This window comes from Marmota monax, unplaced genomic scaffold (genome assembly GCF_021218885.2).
Source record: "Marmota monax isolate L192 unplaced genomic scaffold, Marmota_monax_Labrador192_F-V1.1 WCK01_AAM20220418_F8-fsc00074, whole genome shotgun sequence".
Classification (NCBI taxonomy): Eukaryota; Metazoa; Chordata; class Mammalia; order Rodentia; family Sciuridae; genus Marmota; species Marmota monax.
The window spans coordinates 5257980-5278358 of NW_026694232.1; the positions used below are offsets into that span (position 1 = coordinate 5257980).

General features: G+C 38.4%; 1 protein-coding gene across 3 annotated transcripts in view; it reads left to right on the forward strand.

The window, feature by feature from the left end:
• Kcnmb2 (potassium calcium-activated channel subfamily M regulatory beta subunit 2) overlaps positions 1-20379 on the forward strand; it is a 250360-nt gene that overhangs the window by 187768 nt on the left and 42213 nt on the right. For all 3 annotated transcript variants that reach the window (XM_046466872.2, XM_046466873.2, XM_046466874.2), the window contains exon 2: positions 18976-19098. In XM_046466872.2, the coding sequence (XP_046322828.1) occupies positions 19043-19098 (56 nt within the window). In that variant the 5' untranslated portion in view covers positions 18976-19042. The remainder of the gene's footprint in view (positions 1-18975; positions 19099-20379) is intronic.

Here is a 20379-nt window from a genome sequence, read left to right on the forward strand (position 1 = left end):
ACTTTAGGGAAGAGCATCTTAGGGTCCCAGGCAGGCTCCGAGCACACATCATGCCTGATCTTTTCTGAGTTAGGAATAGAATCAGGAGAGGAAAGCCTGCTGTCCTCCCTTCCCTTTGCTCTAGACCTAGAGAACTCTGATTTACAATCTTAATACATAATAAACATTTATTATTTCCTATTCATTATTTTCTTACAATTTACTCCTCTCAATGCTTTCTTGCTAACTTTTTTGTATTTGCATGGAAGATTATTCCTTTATAGCAGTAAATGCTCTATAATCAGGCTCAATTTTTTTAAAAACATCTGAGTCCAGGATAATAAATAGGATATATTTCCTTTGTCAGTCAAATGTTTTATTTAGCAGAATGGGACACTTTTCACTTAGGGCATGATCATAACTGGAATGTAGTGAGGAGACTGTGTGTCTTGGAAATTACCACATATGCTTGTCCACCACCTCTTCCTCCCTGCTCTCCTCAGTAACTCATACCATACATATCAGTGTTCCCTTTGGGGACTCTAGAAATTCCTCAAGGACATTCACCCAAAAGCTTATGCTACCTTATTTTCTCTTGCTGAAATAATTGCTGAGCTGAATAAGGTTAGGAGTTCTCCATTCACCGGTTCTCATTTACCCACAGAAAGCCATTACATGGTCACCTCAGCCACAGATCAAATGTTCAGTGTGTCCTCATTCAAAAATAGTAACTAAAAGTTATTTTAACACAGGATTTTCTGCTTAAGTTACTATCTTACCCATTTAGGCTGCTATAACAAAAATAACACAAACTAGGTCATTGATAAAGAATAGAAATTTATTTTCTCACAGTTCTGGAGGCTGGAAAGTCCAAGATTAAGGCGATGGCATCTTTTCACAGTGGCATCCTCACATGGTGGACAACAGAAGCCCATAAAAGGACCAACGCTTGCAAGGAGACTGTTTTATAAAGGCCTTCATCCCATTCATGAGGACCTACCCTAAGATTTAATCACCACCCAACATCCCATTTATACTATCATATTGGAGAGTAAATTTCAACCCATGAATTTTGGGGGACATTCAGATCTCAGCAGAAACAGTCCTAGCTTTCATTTCTACACCTTTCTTCAGACAGAACCTTAAGGAGACAGGGTAAGAAACGCCAGGGAGAGCAGGATAGGAAAAGCAATCATACAGAATTTTCTATTCCTCAGGTCGCTGATACACATGTTACCTTCTTTCCAACTCATGGTCTTGGAGAAATGTATGAAATCTGGAACACATGAGTTAGAAAAAACTTGGAATTCCAGGAATCAGATGTTCTGAGATGGGGGCTTGGTGAACAGACAGACAGATGAGCTTGGTTGGATTCCTTGTGGGGACGTAATCCTCTGCCCTGCTTTCTATTCCAGGGGAGATGTGTCCACATCAACCCAGACCCATGGTAACTAAAATCAGGGAAGGCACCAAGGGACCCAGCTCCAATGGGAATGGAGACAAAAGTGTCAGGCTTGCCAACAAGTGTTTCTGGAAGTACAGGAACTTCCCTTTTCTCCACTCAAACTTGACATGACTTTGCCACCCTTCTCTCTCCCCATTGCCACTGAGGATATATCCATAATGGGCAGACAGTAAGAAAAATAGCTCAAAACTATACTCACAGCCCAAATGTTGTGGATAAGCTGCACAATTCTAGAAGTCAAATGGTACAGGTTCCTTACATCTAGCATCTCAGTGTTTTCCTTGTCCCTTTGACCTGAGTTTTACCTACAAACTCTTTTGTAATATATCAAAAGATTTCAACTTACAGAGGCTACTGGCCCTCCCAGAACCATCTTTACATAAATGCAGGTCTAGAACTACCAGAACCAGGTCCATTTTTTTTCTTTATGCCATGTGATATTTGCAGCCTGACTCTATATCCAAAGTTTAGAGCTATGTCATAATAGCATTTTGACTTTCTGGAATGAGAACCAATGTATAATTCACATGAAAATAAGCAGACTATCAAACATGGCCAACAGTTTACCAATTAATATTCATTGCCAATTCACCAAGTACATGGTTGTACTGAAGCACTTGATTTAAGACTTCCCGTATTCCTGATACTATCTGAAAAGAGGCAATTAATCTTTTACATTCAGAAGAGTCTCTAATACCTGTGTTATATAACAAATGTTTTATAAATGAATGTATCAGTAAATGAAAAGCCCACAGACTATTTAAGTGATAAAGAAAAGGAAATTAACTTTTCTTAAGAGAGAGTATTGAAGAGGAATGACCTAATATTTATGTTGTAGATAAAATAGATTTTAACTATCATTTTCACACTAAAATATTATATTTCTAAAATTGAAGTATTTTTTTTCTTGAGAGATAATCACTATTATCAGAAATACAATGCAAAAAAAAATGTTCCTTTTTGTACCAAATGACCACCCTTCTAGAATATTGGGGGAACATTTTGATATTACGAATATGGTTCTTGTCAAACACGCTATTCCCTATGTAAATGCAAATTCATTTACAGCTGACAAGGCGATAAAGAAAATTAGAATCATTTTCCCTGAATTTTGACACAGGAAGACATCAAGGACAGCTCAGGGACTTTATCCTCTGGGGTTCCCAAGAACAAAGCCAAACCACAGCATGCTGTCTAAACCTGGAGGAAGACCACCACCCACCATAGCAGGTTTAGTCAATGGAGCTTTCTTTCACCTGTAATCTTCAGAGCATCCATTAACTGATGCTTCATCCCCGGGTTCCACAGCCCAGAACTTTCTCTTGAGTCCTCTATGTGCCCACAGCCTGCAGCACTCTCTAGATGCTTCCCTCCTTTACTTTATCCCTCCCACCCACCCCGAGGCTTCTCCCACAACTCCTTTCAGCCAAACCCTGCTCCACAGCACTTTACATTTCACTTCACTACATTCCACATGTTGGAGAGTGATGCCACCACCTACCAGCTCCCTGTGAGAAGCCTGGAGTCATTTTTAATTCTTCTCTTCATTATCATTGTTCCCTTTAATTCAATCATTCATCAGGTTCTGACTCTACACCTTCCAAACACCGCCTGATCTCTTCATTCCCTTTCATCCCCAACCCCATCAGGGCTTGCGTTGGATTGCCGTCACAATCCAAATCCCTGCTTGTAGTTTTATCCTTACCTAATTTATCCCCAACACTGCCTTCAGAGTAATATTTCAAATATGTAATGTAATTGTATGTCCTACTTCCTTGTTTAAAAAACGTATAATGGATTTCAAAATAATAATTAATGCACCAGGCACAGAGATGCACCCCCATAGCCATAGCTACTCAGGAGACGGAGGCAGAAGGAGGTCTAGAACCCAAGACTTCAAGGCCAGCCCAGGCAACATAGCCAGACTCGATTTTGGGGGGAGGGGAAATCAAAGAAAAGACAGTTAAAATAACAATAATGATTAGCACATGATAGGATTTCATTTTCTTCAAGGTAAAACCTAGGACCTCTCTATGGCCTTTTGCAAAGCAGGTATCAAAATTCAGAATCTGACTCTTGACTTTTAATTCCCTGCATATACCTGCTCAACCATACCAGCCAGGAATGTTAATGTGATCTCAAGATGAATAAATAAAAGATGGTAGTTTTCCCATCCTCAACACTAATCAGATGACACTGAGGTACTATATTCAGAAAAATAAAATTATACAGTGTTTAAGAGTGTGGACTCCTAATGTGGGATGCCACAGTTTATGTCCTGGCTCCTCCACTTACTGCTTTGAGCAGGTTTTTTAACCTTCCTTAGCTTTACCTTCTTCATAAGTAGACTGGGAATGAAGAGTATCTGTACTAGAGGGGTTGTGTTGCAACTAAATTAACTAAAGTATGTACAGTACCATTAAATAATAAATGCCATAATGTCCATGATGCTTTTAGGAGAGACAATGTGCATGAAGTATGGCTTCAGAGGGTGACCATAATCAGAAGAGAAATTGAAACTACATGGTGTGAAAAATGGTTGAACTTACATGCAGTTCACAGTGAAGAAGTGTTGCCAAGACGTTACAGTTGTTCTAAACCATCTGGAAAGCAATCCAGCATGGAGAATCAGGAGCAATAATGGAACTCTGGGGAGACCCATTCCACCTCAAATTATGGAAACACTTTCCATCCACCATAATGTCTAACAATGGGAGGGGTGGCCTCCAGGGAAGGCGGGTTCCTCAACACAAGAGGTACTTAATAACTGGATAACCCCTCATTGATCATATTCCAAAAGGATTGAAACAACAGATGCAGAGGGGAACAATAATTTCCAAGGGTCTTTTGAGTTCCAGATGACAAAGGGCTTATTAAGTCATTTAACAGCAAACAGGCACTTATAGTAACTGATTGCTTTCAGTAAATTCTAAAAAGCTTAAATATTTATGTAACCAGCTTGGGTTGATCAGTCATCTCATTTCCCTCAGTACCAAGTGAAGAGTAAATTCTAGATCTCGGTTCATACCACACCATCTGAAATAATTCCCTGGCCCATGATTCATGATGGGCAGTTGTCACCAAATGCCCTGGCTGTTGCAGCTGGGTTTCCTTTTGTTTCGTACAGCAGTTCGTTCCTTGAAAAACACAATGATCATTTTCCTCCTCTACAATTTGCTTGCAGTGTTCATTTCCATTCATTAACATGTTTTGAAAGCAATATGGCAAAAGGAAGTTTAAAGGGAGCTTTATTTTGATCCCAAGCATCAGCTTAAGTAGGATAAGAAATATCAGGGAAAAAAAAAAAGAAACAAGGTTATCATCTGACCTTAACAAAAGTGAAGTGTTGAGATAAATCTGTTAACAAGAGCCACTCAGTTAAATGTTCACTATATACCAATAATAATTTCATTTTAAAAATAAGGAAGCAGTCTAAGGCAGGCTTAATGGTCAATCCAATATCACTTGGTCAATAAACTAGAAAGCAGAGTCAAACCCAGAGCAGTCAGATGCCAAACTCACTGCCCTATAAAATGCATGTACACGTGCGTGCACTATCATGCCACAGCCCCTTTCTCACTTGTTCCAGACTCACTCCCTGCCTCACAGAGCCAAGCATGTCTAAATCTCAGAGCCAGTGTGTCATTCTTGATGGTCCTGGACCATCTTTCACCCCAAGAAACACACTGGACTTTGAATACAGTCTAATGTTAGATTTTATACCTGTACTTTCTTCTTTCACCTAGACTTACCCACTGACTCTGGACTAGCCAGTTACAGTGTCCCTTCCTTGTAGCTCTAGCATCTTCAAAACCAGCTCCTGGGACCTGATACTGGATGCTTTCTCATCACCTCCACAAAAGAGATGTTCTCATTTAGTTGTTTAGTTATTAGTTTTGCTTTCATTGATTCTGAATGCCCAGTACTAAGACTGATCTTCAAGATCTGGAACACAGAGTGAAATACAAGAGATGGTGCATGGTGATAAAGGAGTAAGGATCACTGCTTTAAAAGCGAACCTCCTCATCTTCTATTTGTACTTACAGAGCAAAAACATGCAATGAAGAAACCTACTGCCCCAAATATCTGCCCAGACTTGGTTTTCATGGCTGTTCAGACATCCAGCTACACCACATGGACCCTCCACTTCAAATGGCTCCAAGCTCCTACCTCTCACACACACAAAATGCTCATGCCAGTGAGCCTGCTCAGTTGCCTCTTCCAGAAAAATCTGCCCAGTGTTTTTCATTCTCTTTGGCTACCAGTTGCTACCTCTTTCAGGAAAACTGCCCTAAAGTTCACATTTATGACTCACTCCTTGAAATAGGGCACTGTGAAATGTTGGGTAATCCCAAGAAATTGGAAGCCATCAATGAATATTCATAAACAAGCAAACTGACTAGATACATATTTTAGGGGAAAAATCTAGAAGAATTGCATTGGGAGAGATAAAGAGGAGAAACAGAAGAGGACATGATTTTTTTTTCCTTTACTATTTATAAATTAGAATCCAAAAAATGTTCATACTTTGTAATTGGTCAACGTGTCTTTTAAGTCACATAGAATTTATATATTCCTTCTCTATCATATCTGTGCAATTTACTTATTAAAAATACCATATCACTAGGGAATGATATTGTCCAAATTATATTATTATATTGTCTACATATATGAATATGTAACAATAAATCTCACCAGTATGTACAATCATGATGCACCAATTAAGAATATGAAAAAATTTTTACAAATAAAAAGAACATTAAGCTAATAGTTGTAGATGCTTGAGGGATATGTTGTGCATACAGCATTGTCATGATTAAACCAGGGTGACAAGCATTTCTTTCTTAAATAACATTTATCATTCCCTTGTTTTGGGAATGTTTGAACTCCTCCCTTCTAGTTCTAGAACCTGTGTCCATCCCATCTCTGCACTTTACTCCAACCCTCTACTCTAAACTCAGAGTTGGGAATGCAATGAGTGATTTTAGATTTCTCATAGATATAATAAGAGGGGGTTAGGATAAAAAATAGCTGAAGATCAAAAATGTTTTTTTGCATAAATTATTAGGCAATAATAATAAAATAATGGCCTTACAATTTGAAGTGGCTATCTTGACACAGTTGTCAAAATGTTCTACTGTAAGGTGGGCCAACCAGTTAGGAGACTATTCAAATAATTCAGGAAACGTGTCATGATCCGCATTGACTGCCACTTAAACAATAGCAAGTAGCATGACCTCAGGGCCAATTTCTTAATCCCTCTAAACCTTAGCATTCTCATCTATAAAGAGGGTTAGAAATAACACATACCTCATAGGATGATTACTTTAATGCATATAAAACTCAAAACCCATTACATGGAAAGTCCTCAATAAATGAAAATACTGATTTGTTTTTGTATTATTTTGTTGTTGCTAAAATTGATATAGTGACAGAAAACAGATTCTAGAAGTCTAAAATAGCAGGCACTAGACACTTGTGGTTATTGAACACTTCAAATGTGATTAGTATGCATTGCAGTATGTTAGAAGTATAAAATATGCACTGAATTTCAAAGCCGTAGTTTTTAAAAAGTGAATTATATAATTAATGATTTTTTGTTTTATTACATATTGAAATGATAATATTGGAGAATATTAGAATGACTTTTTCCTGTTTAATGTATTCTTTTTGATGTGACTACTAGGAAATTGAGCACTGGATGTGTGGCTCTCATTATTTTCCTACTGGACAGAGCTTCTCTACAGCTGTTAAGATAATACTTGCACAAGTTTGGTGGCTGACAAGATAGGGCATGAGGAACAGCGGGGAGTAATGCCACCTCTAGACTTCTCCCCAAGATCACTTTTTTCATTCCCTCTGCACCTGGCACCCTTGTAACATAAGACCAATTTCAGTAACTGCTTCTTATTGGATTGATTTAATCTTCCCAAGAAAACACTTCACGTTTTGGCTACTTCCCCTACCACAGAAGGGGCAGCTCTTCCGGTTCCCAGTGGCAAGTTTTGAATAGACTGACCAGATCTGTTCCTTTGGGGAGAGAATTTACATCCATTTGTGCCTATCCCAGATCAATAGCATATATTTTTGCTCACTAGTGAAACAATTGTCAGAGGTAGATATTTAAGCCTTCATTTTTACAGATAAAGAAATCGAGATTCAGAGAGGTTAATTAATTCAGCACATGTCATAAAGCAGGAAGGAGTGGAAGTGAGAGGTAAAAGAAATTCTGTTTCCTTGATCCCTGCTACCTCTTCCTAAGTTGGCTGACCTTCTGGAGAAATCGGGTTCCCAAATTCTGACAGATACTCATCTTTTTAGGTGGTTTCCTTTGGATTTTAAGTCCCTGATTTAGAACACAAGAATCCAAATGCAAATGTATGATATGTCAAGATCATTGTAATGTTTTGAGCAACTAATAAAAAAAAAGAATCTATATGCTACAAAATGTAGGAAATGCAAGCTCTTTAAACAAACTACTCCAAGGTATTTATATCATTAACAGAGATTCCTCGGAAATCAAATCATTAGCATATCAGGTATTTTTCCATATAATTATGAAAACAGTTTTTTGAAAGGACTAAATATCTGATTTAATATTTTCAAGCATCTTTCACCATAGACTTCAAGCCATTTGAATAGATTTTTCTCTGACGAGTAGCCATCAAAAGAGAGCTACTACTCTTCTTACTATTTTTTCCTTATATCTTTAAATACAGTCTTGCACTGAAGCAAAGCAAGATGTAGAATTTAAAGTGCCTTTTCTTTGCCTGCTCAGTGCCCTTTGCATTGCAAAAGCCTGCTTTTACTATTAGACCTATTTGCTTCCAAGGGGCTTTTTACCTGCAGTCTTTAAAAAAAAAAAAAAACTATCCAGGAAAAAAAAATACCTACTCTAGTATTGGCATCTGGCCCAGAATATCTCTGACATATCTTTCAGCTTTAAAATGCTAGCATTCAATGATTTCTCTGAATTCTGTTTCAATTCCCTTCAGTCAAGATAATGGTATATTAATTTGACACAGGGTATATTGGCATATATAAATAAACAAACATTTGTTTATAACATATACAAACATTCATTTACATATGTGTAAATAGCTGCATATAAGATAGCTGTAAATAATGTTAAGACTATTATTTTAATTAATTCTCACAACAAATTTTGAAGTTTGCATTAATATCTCAATTCCATAGATAAGGAAATTGGGACTCTGAAGTTAATTAACTTGCATGCAGAGCAATATTGAGAGCAAAGGAAAGAAATGGAGCTCAAATTCAGTCATCTTCAACTCCAGAGGTCTGGTTTCTTACCACTATTTCACTCAGCAGTAAAAGACATGGATAAATCAAAGCAATCTTTGTCCAGTTGGCAAGACTAAAAGGCTGGATGACTCAGTTTGAGGCTGAGAACACCACGTCCATAATGCTGGTTTCCTCCAGGAATAGAGCTTTACGCATATGATCAGCAGTCGGTGCAGAGACACTACTGGGAGAGACTGGACAGATTTAATTATAGTTCACCCAATGACTACCATGGTGGGACACAGCAAGATCTGTGACCCATATTTTCCTGGCCCCAAAATATCTCCCTCACAAGTTGATACAACACTTGAAATCTCCATGATCAGATCATTAGCTCCCCTTTGGGAGAGAGCAGCAGTTAAACAATTGGATGAGTGACAGGGTTCAGAGCCAATGCAGAATAGGGAGTAGAGGAAATAAGGTCAAAGAGATGATGAAACAGGACAAGATTTGTGCCCTAGATGCCAAACTCTATAGGAATGTGGGTGCATAGAAATCATTTACAAGATCAATGAGGATTTTCATTTTGCCTTCCCATTTGGTGCTTAATCTCCCCTCCCTTGACTTTACTAGATTTCCCAAGAGCATTACTAAACACTTCATTTAAGAAATCAACAGAACATAAAATAGAAATTATATTTAACCAAAGACAGATTAGAAATCAAATAAGTCAAAGGAACAGACCTTAATTGCAATTTTCCAAAGCAGAACAAAATGAAATTTTTCAAAGGAAACCTTAGAATCATCTGTTTCAATTCCTTCATGTTAGAATGAGGAATAGGTGTAACAGTGAGCCAATTACCCAAGAGTTCGTGGCAGGGCTCACGCTACTTCCAGGGCTTAATCTTTCCTCCACTCCTTTCTCCATGAAAAATTAAAGACCACATTTATGATTGTTTACTGAACATGTTGAACTGTGGTATGTTACACAGACCCAGTTATTTTCCAGATCTAGTATGTATTTAACCCACTCCCAAGTAATGATAATAGAATATACATAATGCTTCCATGTTGCAGAGACTTTTAATACATTATATTACATATGTTCATATATTAGCATAGATATATAAATATCGCATATACATACACATGCTATACATTATGAAACATAAAAGAAAAGAAATAAATTATGAAGAATTGAGGATATGGGGGGAAAGATACACTCATACACTGCTGGTGGAACTACAAATTGGTGAAACCACTCTGGAAAGCAGTATGGAGATTCCTTGGAAAACTTGGAATGGAACCACCACTTGACCCCGTTATCCCAGTCCTCAGCATATACCCAAAGGACTTAAAATCTGCATACTATAGTGAAATGGCCACATCAATGTTTATAGCAGCTGAAATCACAATAACTAAGCTATGGTGCCCTTCAGCAGATGAGTGGATAAAGAAAATGTGGCACAAATGGATTATTTCTGAGCCATAAAGAGAAATGAAATTATGGTATTTGCTGGTAAATAGATGGAACTGGAGATTATCATGCTAAATGAAATAAGCCAATCCCCAAAACCAAAGGCCAAATATTCTCTCTGATATGCAGATGCTGACTAACAATATGGAGGAACAGTTTCAACTTATTGAACAGGGGGAGTTGGAGGAAAGAAGGGGAATGGACATGGGAAAGACAGTAGAATGAATCAGACATAACATTCTTATGTTCATATGTGAATACACAACCAGTGTAACTCCACATTATGTACAACCACAAAAATGGGAAGTTATACTCCATGAATGTATAGTATGTCAAAATACATTCTACTGTCATATGTAACTAAAAAGAACGAATAAAATTTTTAAATGTAAAAAGAAGAAAAGACAGCAGTAGACAGGTAGTAGAAAGCTGCCCAGGTGACACAAAGTGAGAAGCAGAGCTTGGACCCGGCCCACCTCTCTGTGTTGTACCTTCTTGCCTTCTGCTCACTGCTGTCATATTCTTCTACCACATCTCATCTTCCCTTTCTCTGTAAATGTAATGGGAATGCAAACTGCAATACTCAAGGAATAAATAAGCTGAATGTTGCCACTATTATTGAGCAAGCATTTCTTTGATAGGGATTTTGGTACTTGGTGGGCCTAGCAAAAAATATACAGGGAGAGAGATCATTTGTTGTGCACTTGAACAGGGCTGCACTAAAATTCTGGCTTCACCACTTAATAGCTATGTGGTCTGGGAAATTTTACTTGCTTTTCTGAATATCAGTTTTGTCTGGTAAATAGAAAGGACTCTCACAAGAGTTACTCTGTGTTAAATGAAATAACTCATGTAAATGCATTATTTATATAGGTCTAGAAAAGTGACTCCCATGCTTATGCGTGTTGTTGCCATCTCCAGTTCTTATCTATAAAGAGCTAGTATAGTTTAACTCCCTTGATTCTCAATTGAAGTAGAAGAGCTAAGCCACGGGCACTGAGAAGGAACGGATAATTTCAGCATGAATTTGTCATTTGTAGCAATCTAAAAGGCACACTTAAGCTGTGAGCAGGTTTTTTTTTTACACCAGCTGTGCATGTGTGATGCCCAATAGAGTGAAATGTTTAACAATTAAACTAGCTTTAAATACGTAGCATGGAAGGAATGAAACTGAATATCAGTTGTGATTATCCACTTGAAAAGCTCATTAAGAAATGAATTATGGAATAGTGGACTAATTAAGACCATGTGGAAATGTGTTCTCCATTTCTGCAAAGTGTTTTTTTTTTTTTTTTTGTAAAAATGAATCAAACAGAATGGCTTGATGTATCAGTATGACCAATTGTGGGGGAAAAGTGGAAAAAACTAATATTTACTGAGTGCCTACTTAATGCCATATATTATTTCAAATCATCCACATGGCAATCCGGTATGATATCTGTTATTATTCTGTTTTCTTGATGAGGAAAAGGAAGCTCAGGGAAGTTTAACAATATGTTTATGTTACATAATCACTATATCAGAGAGTTGGGATTTCATCCTGACACTAATTTCAAAGCTCTGTCAACTAAACTTTGAGATGATCATTTCCCTTTGACATATGACTATAGACATGAGGCAAAGCTTACTTCACTATCCAGCAAACATGCATAACAGTCTTTTATTGATAATACCCATCCACATTTGTCTAACCAGTCTGTTTCCCACTCTAGACCATGATTTCTCCAAAATGAGGGTCATTACCTGTTGTGTCCATCACTATAGCCCCAAATCCAAACTCAGTGCTCGCCACAGAGTGACGTCTTCAACAAATATCTGTTGGAGAAATAAAAGCTGAATCAACTAAATGGATAGGGTTCAACTCATTAGTCACCTTTTAGCAGATAGGGAAGCTGGGGGCATGACAGTGTTTTCCTGTAGTTAAAGGGTTACTCAATGACATAAGGAAGATTAGAATCCCTGAGCCTCTGAAGTAGAAGAAGAAGAAGAAGAAGAAGAAGAAGAAGAAGAAGAAGAAGAAGAAGAAGAAGAAGAAGAAGAAGAAGAAGAAAAAGAAGAAGAAGAAGAAGAAGAAGAAGAAAAAGAAGAAGAAGAAGAGGAGGAGGAGGAGGAGGAGGAGGAAGAAGAAGAAGAAGAAGAAAAAGCCCATTGCTGAGCTCAATGAGCCAAATACTAGCAGGCTAAAGGGCCAGTACAATACTTAACATCCGTCCTCCTGAAACTGAAGTCAAACACATCATGAACACACGAACAACAGTTGATCTATGTCACATGTGACGGGGTCACAAGTGACCACCACCCCACCTCTAGTCAAGGAATCCATTCACAGTTACCCCAGTAAATGAAAGGCAATCTGCAATAAAAGTCTAAAAAGTGACTTATTCTTTTATTTGATTCTTCTCAAAGAGGCAACAGGATTCAGCAATGCACTTCCTCCTTACCTCTGCAAAATGGCAGCAAATGACCTGACTACTCTGTCTCCTAGACATTAAATGGGGAGAAAGGCCTTCTTCATTCCTGTTATAAGGCATTGTCCAGTAGTCATTGTCCAGTGGTACTTTCTAGCTCCCCAAATGACACCAACAACAGTCAAGGGATGAGTCAAAAACAAGAACCCACAAAAGAAATTATAGGAGTCTATAGAGAATAAGAAGAACCAAGAAAGTATCATCCTCTTTATCAAGAATGGAAAGCATTTTCAGAAGGAAATGACCAATGATATAAAATTGAGCGTGTTGAGAGGTTAAGTAACATGTGGAAAGAAAAGGAACAATTTAAGATTCCCACTGAGAAGTCATAGCAGTCTTGAATAGAGCAGGTCCAGTATCTAGAATAGACTTGTTATTCTGACTCCTCTATAGACTATGCACTGCTTAGACGCAGGACTGAATGTCTTGGCACCCACGGTATGCAGTGCAGTGCTTGGCATGTAGGAGGCACTTAATAAATATTTGGCAAATGGATGCACAAATGAATGAACTAAAATAAGGTAAAGTGTGTAGTTGATTTTGGAGGAAAATATCCAAATGGCATTTAAAACTGCTCATAATAAGTACCAACGTTTTCTAAATTAAATCACTAGATCTAAAATTATCACCATACATTTGGCTTCTCCCCCAAAAAGCCCTGAAGCCAAAACAACTCGACTCCTAGGGAGAACATATAATTTGCTGTCTGCAAAATAAAATCTCACACATCAGAAGCAACCCTAAATTTCTGTGCTCAGAGTGACCTTTTGGGCTTCCACTGTGATGTCATTAGTGTTACAATTTTATGCAAGATTAGGCATGTAATTATGTGTTAAATAGTTCTGTTGGCTCCTGCTCTCATTCAATAAAGGAAAGTGCATTAAGAGTCTCCCATATGCACAGCTCAAGGCCACTGACACCAGAAAACTGCATCTACTTTGCTCTTGTCCTTGCAGCTGTCACCTCGAGGCCCAACACTGAGAGGAATTGAAAAGCCACTGCACAGAGTTGCACTTGAAGAACCACTACTCTCCAGAGGAAGCTTCTAGAGACAGGGGTATTTATAAAGGATTTCACTTAGGTGAATTAAGAACCTGAGAAGTTGTGGCAGTTTTTCTCACCTTGGTGGCACATCACAATTACCTGGACAGCTTTTTTAAAAAACACACCAAAGTCAGAGATCCACCCACAGAAGTTCTCATTGTTCAGGGATGAGCCCAACACCAATATTTTTCAAAAGTTCACCCAGGTGATTTTAATGTATCACCAGCCTTCAGAGGCACTACCTTCATGCTCCTCTTGCTCAGGATGGGTATCAGAATTTAGGCTAAAGAGGAAGTACTGCAGATTTTATCATCTCGATATTTCCTCTGACAGCTACCAGGCCCATTGGACCAAAGAAAGAAAAGAAAATCAATACTCTCAATGTACAAGTACAAAGAGGCTTAATTGGATTTTGTTTACAAAGAGAAAAATCCAATCCATCTGCTTTTAAGTATAATAATAGGGAGGGGGGAGAAGAAGCATACTAATGTTTAGTATGTACCTATTATGTGCTATGATCTACTTAGGTTGTTTTGCATGTATTGTCCAATTTAATCATCCGAGTAACCCGGAAAGGCAAGTATTATTAGTCCCATTTTTACAGTTGAGGAAACTAAAACACAAAGATGTTAAATTGGCTTGTCCAAAGTCACGGTGATGGTAGGTGGTGATGCCATGAGGCAAATAAACAAATAGCCCCATCTGTGTTCTTGCTCCTCTTCTCATTAGGCCATGCTGCCCTTTCCAAAGGGCTTTTTGAATGATAATTCAGCAAGCAACAGAAACTTGCTGTCCAAGTCAATGAAAAGAACAGAGGGAACATGACATTCCGGAGAAGGAAAGAAAAGGAATAATGAGGAGTAAAAAGAAGGAATAACATCCCAAGATAAGAAAAGGGTCAGGAAGGAGAGGTTAGCAGTACACTGCACCAGTGTCACATGATATGATAGATACTTAGAGGTCAAGTCAGAAAACACAACCAGTGTGTTGCTATGTGTCCTGCATTGTACCATAGGTGTGTAAGGGACAGACCTGCCTTGGAGATGCTCAGCCTACCTAGCAGGGAAGGCAGATTTGTGCACATGGAGGAGAAACTGCACCTTGCTCTAGCAGAAGTAGAGATGAGGAAGCTGCTTGTATGTGTCAGAGAAGGCTTTGCAGAAGAGGGGACATCCAAGATGGCTTGGATACAGCATAGCTCCTTCACCATATATGGAACAGTGGTGGGGGGCAGGACAGGGGGCGGCTGAGTGAATGGCAGGAGCTGAATCAAGGAAGCAGAAGCTAGCAAGGAGTGTGCCGAGACATCAAAGGGACACTTTATAAGTTCTTGAGACAAAGAAATCTCACCACAGACTCACTGATGATTATGTCAGTTAGGATTTCTGATTTTCAGATATGTCCTCATCATATAGTAGTGGCTCTGCCAGGTTCACCCCATTCCTAGATGGGTTAGTGATGGCCTGAGACCCATGTCTCCACCTGCCCCACTGCCCTATGCAGCCACAAGCATAACAGGTCTCTGTTTCACTCTAGGATTCCAAACTGCAAAATTTCCTCAAGTACTTTTTTGTTTCTCTGCATCACTTTTCTAATCACAATTCACATGAAATGTTCCTTGTCTTATAAAGTGAGCAGAGTTGAGTTAATTACTTAAGGAGTTCAAGAGGACTGCCTTTGAGCTAGGAAGAAATCTCCAAATCAGCTTCCATTAACATATTTTAAATTCTGGGAGTTTCTTTGAAGCCTGGAAATTTTTCCTCAACCTCTGCAGAATCTTTATATTGTTGTCCTTAAAGCAGCTCCTCACTTTCATCTTAATTAACAATGAACAGCAAATTTTAAATAAAAGTTTGTCTTTATGAAAGAAAACTGCAGTGGAGAAACTCCAAATCCACTTATTGGAGTAACCTGAGGAGATGTTAAGTCCTTCCCAACGAGCTTTAGACAGTCAATTAGAATAAATGTATCTTTCATCTCCCCTTTGTCTATCATCTTAAAACAACAGAGCCAAGATTCAGCACTGCAGTAATGGCTCGCAGCTGAAAAGTACCCTAAATACACTGAAATCGCTAAAACCCTTCGCTTTGAATCATTTCAAACCATTTACAATTCTGTGGTGTGTCTGTTAAATTCTGGCTAATAGCCAGCAGCAGGACAGTGCTTAGAAATTTATTGCTTTACCTATGCTCAAATTGTGCCATTTTTCTTTGTCTATCCCACACCCCCACTTCGTTGAAGGAGTAACTAATGTGATCAGATTCGTCCAGGGTCCATGTCAAAAAAAAATTCCAAGAGTTTATACCAATCCTCATTCTTAGGAAATTACTCAGTCAACTTAGATTAAAATCATTCTCATGCCCCGAAGGCTAACTGGTTTCAATAACGTGTTTAATCCCTATTCTATTGGATATTTTAAAGATGTTCTAAAAGGAACATAAATAACTTTAAATAACCCAGATCCATGTCATTTAAAGAGATAGAAGATTCAATTTTTAAATCTTCCTAAAACTGTCTAGGTTATCCATTCAGGTGGTCCTTTCATCCCTTCATTTCCCTGGGATACCAAGGGAGAAGGATAACTTCTTGCATCTTTATTGACTATTAAGGCTTTGCTACCTCCCATAGCTCCTGTGCCTTAACCTTCTGGTCCTGACCAAGGGTTGTAGACAGTGATCTACTCTTAGGACCTGTTCTCAGGAAGTCAATGCACCATGACTTAATATATGCTTACATTCATTCTTCAATTTACTGAATCACAAAATACTGGTGCTAAGAACAAACTTAAAGGTTATCTGTTTCAAACTCTCCATGGCACAAAGTTATTTAAAGTAACACTCAGCCCTAGAGAGGTTAAGTGACTTTCTCAAGGTCAGACAGCTAGGTAGTGATGAAGTGGACTTATAACCAATGACATACTCTGAGTACATACCCTAAGCCTTTGCCCAGTGTAGCCTGCAAATCAGCAGTACTGTCATCACCCAGGAGAGGGTGTTACCCATGCAGAACCTTGTGCCCTGCCACAGACCCATGGAATCAGAACCAGCATTGGCACAGAGCCCCAATTCAAATGCATACTACAGCTTAAAAGCACTGGGCTGGAGCGGGAGGCCAGAAACCAAAACTATGGGTTTGAAGCCCAGCTCCACCTCTTCTAAACGTAAGCAAATATCTGAATCTCTTCAGAGTATCACTCATAATTTGAAAATAATAGCACTGCTCACCTTCCAGGGTTTTCATGGTATAAACATAACATGGATATCTGCACAGGCCTCTCATGATGTGTGCATAGCTAATAGCTGCAAAGTGCCTGGCATATAGTAGCTAATAGAGTATACAGTCACCAATATTATTTCTAGTCTCACATTTATCATTAATACTGTGCTTTAACTGATAAGAAAGACACTATTGACTTGCACCTGAGAAGGAATCACCTTTCTGCCTTCCTTTATTCAAAGGTATCAAATATCATTTTTTAGAGTTCATAAAAATTTAATTTTTTATCTTTTTTTTTAATTTGTTCTTTTTAGATATACATGACACTGGAGTGCATTTTGACATATTATATATACATGGAGTATAACTTATTCTAATTAGGATCCCATTCTTGTGGTTGAACATGATGTAGAGTTTATCTCACTCCAGTCAGAATGGCAATTATCAAGAATACAAGTAACAATAAATGTTGGCAAGGATATGGGAGAAAAGTTTCATTCGTACATTGCTGGTGGGACTAAAAACTGCTACAACCACTCTAGAAAGCAATATGAAGATTCCTCAGAAAACCTGGAATGGAACCACCATTTAACCCAGTTATCCCAGTCCTTGGTTTATACCCAAAGGACTTAAAATCAGCATACTACAGTAACGCAGCCACATCAGTGTTTATCGCAGCTTGATTCTCAATAGCTAAGCTATGGAACAAACCCAGGTGCCCTTCAATAGATGAATGGATAAATAAAATGTGGTATATATACACAATGGGATATCACTCAACCATAAAGAAGAATGAAATTTTTGCATTTATTGGTAAACAGATGAAACTGGAGAATACAGGCTGAGTGAAATAAACCAATCCCCCAAAAAAACAAAGGCCAAAAGTTCTCTCTGATATGTGGATGCTAACCCACAATAATGGAGCAGGGGAGTACAGAGTACTTTGGATTATACAAAGGGGAATGAAGGGAAGGGAGAGGGCATGGGAATAGGAAAGACAGTAGGATGAATCAGACATAACTTTTTCCTTTGTTCATATATGAATACACTACCATATCAAATATCATCTTAACTCTTATATTTGATTAATATATCTATGATATTTCATATTTCCTCCTCTACAGAAAGTTATTATTATGTAGAAAATAAATAATAATAATAATAATAATAATAATAATAAAAGCTAACTCTTTAGTGCTATTTGGAGATGAAATAACTTCTCCCAAAGTCAAGACATAATCAAAAGAATACAGCATTCCTGTAATTCCTTGCCTCTTGAGTCTATAAATCTGACCTCTAGGAGCCACTGAGTATCTGGAGCCACTGCTGCTAGACTTTATCAGACAGCATCTCAACTGTCAGGAGCTGAACCCACAGCATTGGCAGAGCACAGTTAAAAGATGATAGTTTGTGTCACATCTCAGCATCAAGGGAAAATGTTGGAGAGGAAAGGGAAAGTAGAATTTTAGTAACCAAATCTGAACAAAAATTCTAAGGGAAATATGACATGCTATAGAGTATGAAACCATACCAATATTATATTTTAAAGGAGACAATACAGGGGAAATAGGATTTTTTTTTTTTTTTTGTACTGGGGATTTGAACCCAGGGGCGTTTAACTGCTAAGTCACAACCCCAATCCATTTTATTCTTTTAAGACAGGGTCGCACTAAGTTGCTTAGGGCCTCACTAGGTTACAAAGGCTAGTTTTGAACTTGCAATCCTCCTGCCTCAGCCTCTTGAGCCTCTGGGATTACTGCACCTGACAGGAAACAGGATCTTAACATCAAAATCATAGGCCCCTAAAGCAGTGGCTTGAGTCTAGCAAAGCATTAGAAATAATGACGAAGCTTTTAAAAAAAAATGGAATGCAAATTTCTGAAGGAGGGACCAGACATCAGTGTGTTTTTAAAACGATTCCCAGTTGATTTCATTGTGCAGCCAGCATGGAGAGCCAGTCCCTGAGGCATCAAAAACCTGGTGTTATTTAAGAAAGTCAATCCACTGAGAGATATTGGTTGCTAATACAAAGTTCCAGAACTCAAAGGAATAGATTTAATCATAATGCATACCTCTTCTAGGTCTTTTCGCCATTCCTCCAGGACTTCCACCGCAAGGAAAGGAGACCCTGGACCACCATCTTCTAAGATGTTCATATGGACCAGTGGCCGGACTTCCTCATCTTACAGACACGATGAGAAAAGGTAACTGCACTGGGACCCTGGGCACTTGTCAGAAGGTTTTACCTGGCTGCAGAGAGGATGGTGACCAGGAAACACTAGGCAACTGAGCTTTGTGTCTTGAGATGTGGGATGGGCTCTTTACTGAAGGAGCAGGGCTTCAGATACCGACCTGCTTTCTCCTCTCATGTTGCATGTACCACATGGCTTTGTGAATGCTGTCCCCTGTCGGAATTGACTTTCATACACACACACACACACACACACACACGCACCACTCTTAGCTAACTACAGTTCTGCCTTTTGATATCCAACCACAATCCCTACCCTTCCCCCAGCCCCATCATCCTCTTTACCTGAACAGACTGTTTTACTCTCTGTCGAATTTCCAGACCTTTGTACCTTAACTGGCACACAGTAGATGCTCAATAAATGCTGGCTGATGTGAAGAAATCCTGTTTCTGTAGCACTGGACATGTGGTAGGGAAGGAAAGCAGAAACTGTGAGAGCACTCAAAGAGGACAAGACAAATTCAAAGAGCTCTCAGAATCGTTGCATGGATAACCTGGGAGCAGGGAAGGAATGAGGGAGCAAGAAGAAAGACAAAGGGGCAAATGCAGCATTAACGAGAGAAAGAGTGGCATCTGCAGATCAGTCCAACCGTCTTATTGGGGTTGAAGGAGTAGATGTTTCCATAAAATTCTAGAAGCATTTTTAAATATTTAGTTTCTCTCCATTTGTTCTCTTCTTCTTCATCTCTCTTCCCCTATTGACCTTGTACAATTGGTTCAGGTGAAACTAAATTTTAAACATAACTTCCTTTACTAGCACAGAACAGCTGAAGCAAGTAGCACATGAGGCAGGTAATAAATGGTGCTGGGCCCTGGAAGGACCGGAGGGAGGTTTAGCTGAATATTGTTTTGAGGGATTATTTTTCCCCTTAAAACTCAAATGACCCTACAGATAAAATTCCTTTGAAAAATTCCAAAAGCAAAGTTATTCACAATGATTATTGCAAGTAAAATTTTGGAAGCCACTTCAGTGTCACAATAAAAAGCATGTTTAGTCATAATACTGTAGTATATCGCTTAGCACTTTAAAGGGCTTCAACATAATATTAACTGGAAAAAAATACAAGTTTAAAAATTGCATATAAACAATCACTGCATCCTCGGAAAGCACATAACAAGCAAAAGTCCAGAAGGAAAACAGTTTTCATTTCTCTATTTCCCAAATGCTTTGTAATATGTTATGTTTCCTTAATTATGGAAAAATAATTATGTGATGTTTAAGTAAAATTACAAC